The following is a 12,904-nucleotide window of genomic DNA, read 5'->3' on the forward strand; positions in this document are numbered from 1 at the left end:
AAGCATCCTTCTCACACCAAATGAATTTTGCATAAGTTAATTGTCTCCATCCTTTTCAGGAAATAAATTAAACTGGGATCACCAAGCACATCCTGTCAGCTTTAGCTTCAGGCATCTTCACCTTTAGATAATTTCTAACAGCAAAGGATGGCTCAAAACATGTGGCTGTTAACACCCTCCAAATCAAATCAACGACTAATGGAAAAACAAAGGTTAACCTTCTTCATGGGTGACACTTCATCTTGTCCCATTTAACAAGGAAGACAGACAAGAATGATACCATTGTTCCTTTTCATATCAATTGGCAGAAATTATCTTTATTAGAAAAATGAATTTTTCATATATTTACAATTTTTACATCATGTTATACTTGGCACATGTGTTCTCCTCAAATAGTTATATACATTTCGGTACACACAGACATTCAAGTCCCCCATTCCCTTAATGTTTTTCTACATATTTAACAAAAAAAAAAATGAACACAATACAATTTGTAAGACAATCATAATAATTATATATTTCTCTATCATAAAAAGTCTGAAGCAAACATGTTTTTGTTTTTTTTTTTAAGATATGTTTCAAAATATTTATACAGTATTAGCACTCAGTCATGCACTGGGTTAAAATATGGTCAGGGTGAACTGCAGTGAGACAGCGTGTGTAACACAGGAGAGAAGTGTGTGGATCCCAGTTCCTTCACGCTGCACTGGGTGCTCTTGGGTAGCTCCAGCTACCACCAGGATCTCCAAGGCAGGGGCAGAAGGGTGCAGGGGTAGCCAGGTGTACCTGTGTCTGCACAACACCACAGTTAAAACTGTGTGTGCACAGACACCTGCGTGTTAAAACTCATTTCACTTTGCCAAACCTATCTAGTAAAACAGGCAGTAATTGGAATGTCAAAACTGGATTTTAAATGCTCTCTTTTTCCCCAAACCCCTTCTTTTGAAGAATGCATTAGACTGTGAATTTTATAATGAAATTCTGGATTCTCTAAAAAATTAATTTTTTTATGCCTGATTCCATTTCAACAATATTCTTTTATTTCTACTCTAACATCCTGATTTATTTCCCCAGGTGTTAAGAGCTCTTTAAACCTCTCCTATTCTTTGTTAGCAACTGGAAATTTGTGACTTACCCTTTGGTTTGAAATAGGACACTTTTGAGGGTGTTACAGTAAATTGCACTAGTAAATAAGAGAAGTGATAGGCTTTTTAATCTACTGTGTACAGTTTTAGGTTAGTGCTCCCTGTAACCAGTACAAATAATTACAATTGGAATTCTTTTCCTCCACCAGAAAAAAAGCACTGTTCCAACTGTACTAATAACTAATTTTCTTTGTAGCAAAAGCCTAAGTTAATATTGTGAATTCTTATTTTCTTAGTTGCATTTCACTTTTCATAGTTCAACTGCAAATAACTTTTAATCAAACTCAAAACAGCAACACATTACTTGAAACTGTTAATAAATGATTGTAGAACCTTTGTACAATGCTGGATTTTTGTCTTGCCCCTCAATCACCCCAAAAGCTTTATACATATACATATATATATAAAGCTTATATATAGCTTATATATATACACATGTATATATACAAAGACTAATCACGACAACACATTAAATTGACGTTATTCAAGTAAACAGGTAAAAATGTTTTTAAAGTCTAATTTGAGATTTTAAAATATTTCTGGTGAGTTTTGTTTAGCAGCACAGAAATATTAGTGTTTCATCTAAGCCCACAAAAATCCTTAAACAGGATGAAAGGAAGCACAAAACACCCTTCAGGTTTTGTGTAAATTGAAATCTGATGAAGTAAACATTATTAACTCACAGGTGAAGTGCTTCTGAGAACCTGGAATGTATGGATGCAAATTTTGCATAAAAATGGAGTACTTAGTTAAGAATCAGGTAGGAGTTTGCCTAACACAGTAATGAATTCTGTTTGTACCTTCTGGTTTCAACAGGGAAGGCACGAGATACACTGTGCATGTGGGTGTGAGGTGTGAAGACAGAGGGATCAAGCTGTTCTTCATCAGTGCAAAAGGGAGGTTCTGAAATGAGTAAGACTACTTCAAAATATTATACCTTATATCAAGAATAAACTGCAAACAGTTCTTATTGAAACTGCATTAGTTTCCTTCCTAGTTGCACTCGATTTTATGTGAGGCAATTTCCATACCTTTGCAACACGAGGTTTGGTTTGGGACTTTAAAATCTGAGCGTGAACTGCAATAAAGATCTGCTCTCTCATCATTCACTTACACATCCCTATTTAAGTCAAAAGGTGTTTTGCCTAAGTTTGGAATCCAGACCTAGGCCAGGTAAAAATGAGCTGAGTAAAAATTTTCCTCTTGCAGATGAAGAGCTTGAAACCAAGTTCTTCTCCAAGACACTCTTGCAATAAACTTGTAGCCAAAATTTGACCCTATAGAATTTACTGTTTCTTGGTTAAGGTGGAAAGAATCAAAACTATCCAACTGTCTTTTTCAAAAAATTACTTCCAACAAATTAATCCAAGCTATTTTTTTTATGTCATAAATTCTAGTCAGAGAACTACAAATTTAGAAAAGCAGCCAAACAACAAACAACACAATCATCCCTCAGTGAAAATCTCCACATCACCAGCAATAGCAAGCTCAAAAGCCTGTGCACTCAGAGAAGTGGTTCTGCCTTAAACACCACTGCTAAACCTGTCTCTGCATGCAAAACCGATTTTGGAAACTGCCCAGTCTGCATGGGAGGATACAGGAGTGGCCACTGGTGCACACACCAGCTGGGCTTTCCCGGGAATCTGGTTCCTGAGGTATCCTTCCTCAGCTACCATAAGGAACATGGTTAAGGATCAGATGTGGATCACATAAGCTGACACTGAGTTTTAAAGTCAGTCACCAGGCCAATAGATCCTCTCTGGCCAAGATTTTTCCAAACAGTATGAGAAGACATCCTTTTCCTATGGCCTTGTTATTTATAGCAAGCATCAGTTCCAGCTCCTTCAGACAGGAACTCTCCTCTGACATGTTCCCACATGTCCTAGCACAAAGCAATCCTGATCCCAGCGAGTCCTTTAGCCCCTTCTGTAATAGGTATCAAACACTACAATAAATGCTGCTAGAGGGTTTGTGGGTTTGGGAGGTTTGGGAAGGAGAGAAGACAAGCACTTAAAATAAAGTAGTGCTGAAATGTGTCCCACGGCTCTGGGAGATTACTCACACATGACTGGGTTGGGAAGTGTATGCACGCACGCCTGGGTATACTGTATATATATTTAGGTTAACAAGTTTAAACTATTAATAAACAGCTTCTTATGGTATTTGGTAATTAAAATATCAGGCTTGTGTCATTCAAAATAGTGCAACCTACATAGCAATATACAGGAAAATTACACACATTGTTCCTATCACCATTAATATGCTTGTGCATATCAAGATGACAGGATACCCTTTTCCATAAGATTAACCTTTTGCATATTTAATTGTATTCTTTGGCCCATTTTCCTGTGAAACCTCGTATGAAAGCAAAGACTTTGGCTTTAAAAGAAAAAGAAAACTCCTGTTTTTTCAGTAACTTTCAGAAACTTAAATAGAATTCAAATTAGTTAAAAATTATCATCTCCTCCAGAAACTGCACACCCTACATGCTGTTACAGACCCCCCCCCCCCATAGTGTGGCTAACTGTGAACCTCCAATTTCTTTTTATTTTCACTTTTGAAGATCATTTACACTTCACATGTTGCACAACACATCCTCCAAAATTGTCCTTGACTCCTCTAATCTTGTCCCAACTGGGAACAAGGAAGGTCTCCTTCCCCAGTGGCATGAAAAGGCAGAGCAACCTCATGAGGGCCTTCGACTGCATCACTATTAGTCCAAGTTCAGGGTTTGCAATGTGAAACAAAAGCCAAAATACATTTCCAAAAGGTTTTTGTCATTAAACACCATTATTAAACAGGCTCAAGAAAAAAAAAAATTATCAGACAAAAGAATCCTGTAGCAATGATGTAACACAAATCTCTTCAGAATGGTCATTCTTATGTAGTGCAATGCACAAAACAAATTTAAAAATGTATTCTCATGATGCATTTGCTGAGAAAAACATATCATTTCTTCTAATAGTACTAGAAGTGCAAAACAAGACATTCTCCATTAAAATTTCATGTCACTGTAAATATTATCATTTTCCCACATTAAAGCTAAGTACCATTTCTGAGAAGTGAGGAAACCTTCTTCAATTCCCAAGCAAAGTATCATCTCACTTGGAACTTTACAGTGCACTGAATAAGTATCACAATATTTACTGGTATTTATTTTCACAGTTTTATAACGTGCACAGAAATATAATTTTTGAAATATATTAGTGAAAACAAATACTAATACAAAAGGGAAAGGACAAAACATCTAGGAGTATAACTGCTTATCACCACTACTTTTTAAGAGTTGGAGAGTCGAAACCATCTCTCTTTTAAATATGTAATACTATATTTAGTGTGGTTATCTATTAATAAAGGTATCGCATGACAATGTTACAGCATGGTTATATTCTCTACTAATTTAGCCTTGTTTTCAATACAGGTAAAGAATTAAGCAAAAGGAGTAAAAATTGTCATTTAAGCGCAAAACAACAAAAACCTGGTAAATAGTGAGGTAACTTATTTTTACTTATATTATTTCTGGTTCTTAAATTATAGATATGACAAAATCATCACAAAATCAGCAGTGGATTCTTACAGCTGTTAGAATGGCAGTTATTTAAAAAAAAACCAGCTTGAACTACAGCAGATACATTCTGCAGTATGTAACAAAAAGCTCATGAACCCACGAGAAGAACTAAGTGCATTTTCACTGCATTGCAGGGCGATGCCCACCTGTATTCCTGACTTCCAAAGTTGCAGGACTTTGGAAGAGCACATATTTTTAGAGAGCATATTCCGCACACAGGTCGAGAGAAGCAGGGGGAAAAAAAAAAAAAAAAACAAAAAACAACTAAAAGCTTGAGTGAGGGAAATAAATGAGAAGCTTATTTACAGAGAGTGCAGTAACCCTCCCCAGCAGGGTGGGGAGTGCTGCTCCCACAGAGCAGGGTGACAGACACCAGAGAGCACAACCAACCCCCTCCCCACCCCACTGTGACACTGGAATGAGGGTGGACATGGCGTTATTTCCACAATGGAAGCTGAGCACCGACAGGAATTTTACACTATGTACAGTATGTGCACATCAGACAGACACTGCTCAGAGCGATACAAGAGACACGACGGTCCTGAGGCTGCTCCCATTTAACCACAGCTTCACAGGTGACTCCAGCCTTTCCTCTCTTGCTCCATATACCTTTCTATGCTGATATCTACATCCACAAACACACAGCTGTGATTAAACTGAGCTCCCTCAGTGACAGCAAACGCTCACATGTTGCTAATACATTGAAATAAGACAGTACAGGTGAGTTTGGGCAGGGAAATGGCTCATATAGTAAGTCATACTTTAAAAGGCCTTTATGTTCTTTCAGAAGTTCCTTCAGCACTGCTATGTTTGGAAGGCTCAGCTCTCTACAGGAAGTTAGTTTAGATTAAAAAAAAAACCCAAACAACAACATTGATAAAGCAAAGAACTTAAGTGTATCACTGGAAAACTGTTTTTACGTTGCAAATCAGATTGCCCTATGTAGGAAAGGTATCTGCTTTGAAAGGACTTTTGAGCTAAGACAGGACTAGAACTGGGAAAAGTTAGTAAGGCAATATATGACAGTCCATCTTGAAAGAAGCACATGATGTGATGATTAACACTTGACACAATTTAGCCAAGCCACAGATAGTTACTCTTTATATTAATGAGGAGGGGATTTTGCCATAAAAGTTTTGTTTTCACTAGGTTTTATGTATCGAACATCTTAAATGCAATGTAAAACAACAAAAAGATCCACCTCTTGAATTCTTTCTAAATCCAAGCTGAGATTTGTGACACAATTTCTGTTCTACGTTGATGAACCCAGGAAGGGAGGGAACAGTACCAAACCCTTCCCCATCACTGAAGTACATATGCTACACTGCAGAAGTATGAAAACAGCAAGTTATTCCACAAGGAATAGATTCTGACAGTTTTATCTCAGGCTGGATAGTCATGTGGTTTAAAGCAAACAATGATCCTGACCAGGGAATACTGCAAACCCCACAAACAACTGCTTGCTGGAGCACAGGAACCTATACACACCTCCAAGGCTGAACCTGGTACTCACTTGCAGATTTAACTGGTACATTTTTGAGGCTGGAGATAAATAGACTATTGCTTTTCTAAGCCTGCCTAACTGAGATGTCTAAGTTAGGAACCTATACTTTCTAAAAAGGTCACAGTCCTCTGAACTTTCACCCAGAGGGAGTTTGCTTTCTCTCTCTCTCTCTCTCTCTCCCCACTGGCCACAGAAAGAGCTCAGCCTTCCAGCACAGAAACTCAAAGCTACACACACAGCTCTAGCTTTTGCTTCGTTTAAAACTATGTAAAAAGAGATTTATTTTCACCAGAAAAAATAAACCACACCTGATTTCCCTTGTGAGCCTTATATCACCTCTTAAGTGTTCCTGAAAGATCATAAAGAGACATGTATTTATGAAATGCTGCCAAAACACAGTGAGCTGGCGGTGATTCCGTTTCTGTTTGTCCACAGCACTCTTTCTCCTAACCAAGCTTCTTAGATAGCAGAATAATGAAGTCTAAGCAAAAGCTGCAAAAACATTAAATTAAATTTTCTGAAAATGCAAAAATCTCTTAATTTTCCTTAATTTTATCTTATATATTAAAATATCTTATTACCATGCATTTAAATTAGTGGGTGGCTACACTGCTCTAAGAAACACAAGCAGAACACAAAATCCATTTCAAAGAAAAAAGGAAGATTTACTGTGGTGAAAAGGGAAAGACAAAAACATGAAGAAATTCTACAATATCTTTAAAAGAGAAAAAGAGCGAGAGGCAGGTATGTCTATGTAGCTGTTTTTACCTCCATGTACCTACTGCATTCCTCAGCAATTCAATATCCTGCCTCCATAAAAGGTGTCGTCCAGGAGCAGTGTAACACTACAGGACATGCTACCAAGAATGGCTCATATCATTTACAGCCTGATTCAGTTCCAGCTGGAGTCACAGGAAATCTTGGTGATAGGAATGACCAACAAACTGCTAGAGCTGTAATCAGGAAAATGTAACAAGTCACCAGCACCATCCAGAAAGGTACAGAAAGGATGGCCACTTATGCAGGAAGATTCTTTTCTCCTCTTCAAGTATAGCAGCAGCTAGAGTGAGAGAGAGGGAAATACAGAAAGTCTTGATCTCAGTTTAATTGAAAGTCAGTGCAAATACATCAACAAAGCTCAGGCAAAATTCCGAATTCCACGCGCTCTACGGCTGAGCCTCACAAGCTGTGGCTTGTGGCTCTGCTGTTGAAGATTTTCCTTCAACTTCTCAGCTGCTTCTTCTTTACAAGTAAACATTTGCAACCAGCTACTGCCTACAGCCCTGCACTTTATCCTCTCCTTTCCCCTTTACTGTCTCATGCTTATGCCAAGATCAAAACAACAAACGCATGCAGACTCCCTCTATTTTCATCATCTGGTGGGTTTTTTCCTCCTTTAAGGCAGCATCTTTTATTTCCATGTGAACAACTGCTGTGCAACATTATCACGTCTTCCCTCTGTCTCTTTGTTTTGGTTTAGGGGAGGTGATTGTATTTCATATTGCAGCTAATAATAATAAATCTCTATGGTCACCAGAAATCTGCTCAGATCAGAAAAAGCAAACACTGCAATATATTTCATTATAACTAATTTGCTTGCACATCTCACAGAAGGATAAATCCACCCGGCTTGAGGATGTTTACAATTGAACCTCAAGAGTTTATAGAGTTTAAACTAGAAAGTGTAAAAGGGAATTTTTCTTTCCCATAACTTCACATACCATACTCATATATATACTGAATTAGGTGTGTCTGGTTGGATAGAGAGATGATGATACAAAAGACTTGGAGAGACCAACAAATATTTTGAGAGCTTTATGATGATACAAAAGACAAGAGCCACCACTGAATTTTATGATTGGTAAAATGCTCAGCAATTTCCACGGCACTTTTTGGCACGACATCAGCAAATATCATACCTGCTGAAATACAGCAGACTTTAGTAAATATACTATGATTTGGATCAGATATTGAAATTTGCCTGAAATATTTTTATTACACTGATTACAGCATTATTTATGCCTTCAGTGCATTTGTTTTCCTGCAGACCTAAGACAAATATGTCTATGTCTTTGGGAAAAGGTTTGGGTTCATGACAAGTACTGTTCATCCCATAGACACCACCCTAGCCCTGCTCAGCTCATACAGCTATTCCTAGGAAATATGCATGGCAGGTAAGGAACTTCTGTTTATAAAAATTGCCTCCAGTGAGGAACCAGAAAGCATCCCATGTGAATCAGGGCCAGTAATTATGACCAGATGCTGAATAAAGAATACTCAATACATGTTTTTACATGGACAGTGTACAGATACCCATAGATATGCTTTCTGAACACACTTATGATAAAGCATACTGAGATTTCTGGAAGCTGGAAAGAGACTCAGAAGCCCAAATCTCATTACATTTCATTCCTTAAAAATATCATCCTTCAGCAGCATGGTGAACATACAAATACATTTGCAAATACCAAGAATTCATTCTGGACTGTTTGGTGGTCAAAGTCAGCTTGAATCTTCTCAATAATAATAATAATAATTAAAAAAAAAGCTGTAAACAATTCAAAAAGCTTTATTTTGACTGTCCCTATATATCATTTATATTATCTCCCATTTGCAACTCTGCTCTGCAGTATGCTGTTCCAAATTAAACACCTTGCATACTGCACCTCTGGCATGCAGATACTTCAATTGCAGCTGACAGGCACAATTCTGCTGAAAAGAGTTTCAGTTTGGAGAAAAGTTAGGGTAATATTCACATTTTCCAATTCACAGTGGTAATGGTTTCCCTGCTCACTGTTCTTCAGTGAAATGGAGGGAATAATGCTTGAATAATCTAAATTTCCTCTACACAAAAATCCTAAAGCAATTTGCAGAGTAGCAGGAGAATGGGAGAGCACCACCCAGCGCAACACTTTCAGTAGTTAAATATATTAGCAATTATATTTACTTCTTTAGTTTAAATTAAATTAGCATCTGTATATTCTACTCCTGAAAGGTTTCCTCTCCTCTCTTTCACGCTCCCTTATGGTTAAAATCTAGTAGGGGTTTTTTCCAGTGAGGGTAAGGAGGGGTGTGTAGCAGACATCTTATTTGTGAAAGAATCTGATTGACATTTACTAAATGGAAAAGCCATTTAACAATGCACCCCTGTAATGTGAATATCTGCATATCAGTTAGTGATAATAAACATACTTAGTTAAGTGTGCATATATTCAGTTTATATAACAGACTTGATTGGAGAGGTTAAAAAAAATGGTCTGATGTTCAACAAATATGCACAATATTCTGGAAGGAAGAAGTCCTTCTGAAGGTGTTAATCCTTTGCTGTGTATGCAAATAAGTGGTATTGCACTCCTCACTGATTACACTGAACTTATGGCTGTCAGTGTTTGATACTGTATTAACAGCTTTAATACTATTAATATACAATTCATTAGTTGTCTCTAATACACTATGAACAAAGAACTACAGTGGGTCGGGATTTGGTTTGGGAAGTGAAAGAATAAAAGAAATACTATACAGCCCTGAGTAATCACCAGTAAGGGGCAAATGCAAACTTACGTACACATTAGGCCTCAAGGTTACTAGTAAAGTCCACAGCTCCATAGTAAGTGCCATATAGTGATATCTAAAAATATATACTCTGGATTAGGCAGCTGTGAAATTTCTGACAAGATTACTGCAAACTTTTCAATGAACTTACTTTGTAATGGTAAGTGCATGTGCAATATAAGAAAAGCATTTGTACATGAACGTTAACCAATATCCATGGGGCTTCCTTTTGGTACACAGCAGTTCACATGTTTGGGGCTACTGCCTTCCCATCTATTGTCTGTCAGTCTAGAATGAACATACTAATTTTGTGCTAAAACACTGTATTTTATTTATTAAGGTCTTGGGATGTGGGTTTTTTTAAAATTATTACTTGGCTTTGAAAATGATTATGAAGCTAACATATATTTTTGAAAGTCTAGCTTTCTGTTCTCTTTTAGAGTCTTACTTTTGAATCTGTGCAAATGCATTCCTAATTCTTGTTGTCTGTGTCATACTACATGCATACCATATTGCTTATCCAGTACTAGAAAATCATTAAACATTTCTAAGGACAAAAGTACATTGAATGATACTTAGCAACATAAATTAGAATAACCGAAATAGTAAAAGAATTAGATACAAAACAGCATAGTTGCCAACATATATTGGGGCTATTTCAGTACAACTTGCCATTTATATATAAAGCATATATAAATGGCTATTTTTTATCCTTTTTCAACAAGACATATTTTAAAAGGATAGTTAAGAGCATACCAGTTTACCTATTCATGTACAAAAGTACATTGGGAAAGGGAGAGGTTTACGTGTCATTTACCAGAGCAGGATACTATTAAAGGATAAGTTCTCCCTCTAAGATGGTGGCAACTATTCTTTCCCTATAGATAAAGTGTTCATGGAAAATTTAAACATCTGATTCAATGCTAGGCCTTTTCTTATACACACGTGTATTGCTACAGGAATTTAAAACCCTTGGAGTTGTGTACAAGCTATTCCTATTTGCAACGTAAGGCAAAACATGCTCTGAAATGTACATGTCATTATGGATCCGACCATCCCTGGAAGAGTATGATGCTGTAGACTGCATGGATGACCTTAAATAATTATCATTTCTTCCTCTTGTTGGCAATGAATGTTTATAAAGATCAGCTGGGCTTCGCCTAAGAGATAAGTGCTGGTCATCACGATACGAGTGCAGAAAGGGATTGTCATCCGAGTGAACAGCATACAGGGACTTGCTCCTCTTACTGTCCTCTAGAGCATGAGTTAAAAGTGAGGCCTTGTTGCTCAATAGTTTGCTTGAGGGAACACTAAACATGCTTGCATATGGACTACTTTGAAGAAATTTCTCTCTTTCTTTCAAGCTTATACTACGAGAAGGTCTTCCAATATCAATTTCCCTGGACTTATCAGCGATATTATCAAAAGAGTGTTGCCTGCTAATCCTCAATTTATTTTTTTTATGATATTGCAGAGCATTACTCGTTGACCAAGTACGCTCATATATCTCTTCGGGAAGTGATAAGTTCGTTGTGTCCTGCAGCATCTGATCTTCTTCAATATCATAGAGGTTCCCCATCCGCAAGCATGCATCGCATTTATAGGGAGATCTGGTGGAATAGTGTCCCGCATAAGTGGGCAAATTGGAAAGACAGCTCCTGCAGTGGGTGGAATTCTGTCTGTATCTATCATCAGGTAGGGAAGCATTTTTATCTTTTAGAGTGTAGTGCTTTGCATAAAGTTTATACTGGTCATTGTTTGGAAGACTGTCTTCATTATGCATTGGAGTCCTGTTAGCGTGCTCGGCTTTCCTGTAGTTGTCATTGTGATCTTGATAAACATCAGGGAACTCCACAGTTTCTGGAAGGACAATGTTTTCGATGTACTGAGGTGTGTCCAAGCGGAATCCTGGCTCCTTGTCAGCATCGATTGTGTAGATTTTATCCCGTGGAGAGCTCTGTTTGGTTTTTAGATATGTCAGTTCCACTTCACTACAGTCTTTTGGGTATTTTGATGCTACTGTCCTTTTTTTGAAGTTGTCCTTGGTTTTGTGATGCTTGTTGTTGTTTTCAGCTTCCATATGGCAAGTAGCTCGGCTTGATGTCTCTGATACATCTGAATGGACAATCTCTTCAGGAAGGTATCTTTGGCTTTTCACTGAAAGCTGCCTGTTTTCCTCTGACCCGTCATCCCTCTGGGAACCTTGGCTCTGACGTACAGATTCTTGACGTAAAGATTCAACAGATTTCCTCCACAGCTGCCTAGGTCTGGAGTTCACTTTTGCTTCTGTTGTTACTGCAACCTCTACCGTGTTTGGATTGGATTCATTCAGTGTGAGAGGATGCTGACCTTGGAAAACATAGTTGTTAAGATTGTCCTTGTGTCGGTTGCCAGGAAGTGTCTGCAGTTCACTTATGTTGTCACCAAAAAAGTTGTCCTTTGTCTGAAAGGATCTGTTATCAGCAAATATCAAGTTACCCTTATCCATGACCATGTCCATAATCAAAGAACCCCTCTGAATAAAATCAGCTGTTCTTTTGGGGGAGTCAATTCTCGAAGGATTGATATTGGTCATGTTTTTTGCTGTTCGTAGCAGTTTTAACATGTTGGTTTGTGAATTGGTCAAACTAAAGTCAGGAGACTTCTTTTTCTCTTCAATGTGTACTCCATGAATGCAGCTGTAAATACCCTGTAATATGAATAATATAAAACAAATTAAATCACTAGGGGCAAACTTTAAAAACTTCCATTCTATTATTAATAAGCAATGAAGAAAAATTAAACATTGCTTATCTGATTACTAGAAAGATTAAAGTACATCTCTATCTTTTTATCATTTCCTTACAATGATATGGAAGAGTATTTTCTGCCACATCTGTTGGAATTACAAAGGAGTAAAATTGCCAGTATTTCACGAACCAGTGGCCCCTGACGGCCTCCCCAGTTTATTCCAGAAAACAAGATTAGAAGGGACTCCAAGGGGTTCCCCAGTCTCATCACAATAAGAATCTAAGCTTCACTAAAGAATATTCACTTATTTTAAAACCAGTGGATAAGTTTTCCCTCTAAACAAGCGTGTCATTGGGCTATTTTACTGGTGGTTAAGGTGCTCTTCACTTGCACTGAATTGAAAAG

General features: G+C 37.5%; 1 protein-coding gene across 2 annotated transcripts in view; it reads right to left on the reverse strand.

Moving 5' to 3' along the window:
• Positions 1–282: 282 nt before the first annotated feature.
• Positions 283–12,904, reverse strand: part of GRIN2A (glutamate ionotropic receptor NMDA type subunit 2A) — a 173,304-nt gene continuing 160,682 nt past the window's right edge. Inside the window, exons 14-15 of one of the 2 annotated variants that reach the window (XM_064672798.1) lie at positions 10,804–12,458; positions 283–7,277 (exon numbers count right to left, since the gene is read on the reverse strand). In XM_064672798.1, coding sequence (XP_064528868.1) covers positions 7,262–7,277; positions 10,804–12,458 — 1,671 coding nt within the window. In that variant the 3' untranslated portion in view covers positions 283–7,261. Of the gene's footprint in view, positions 12,459–12,904 lie in introns of both variants that reach the window. The other variant, XM_064672797.1, reaches the window with a different exon arrangement.

The sequence above is a fragment of the Pseudopipra pipra genome, chromosome 16, assembly GCF_036250125.1.
Source record: "Pseudopipra pipra isolate bDixPip1 chromosome 16, bDixPip1.hap1, whole genome shotgun sequence".
NCBI lineage: Eukaryota > Metazoa > Chordata > Aves > Passeriformes > Pipridae > Pseudopipra > Pseudopipra pipra.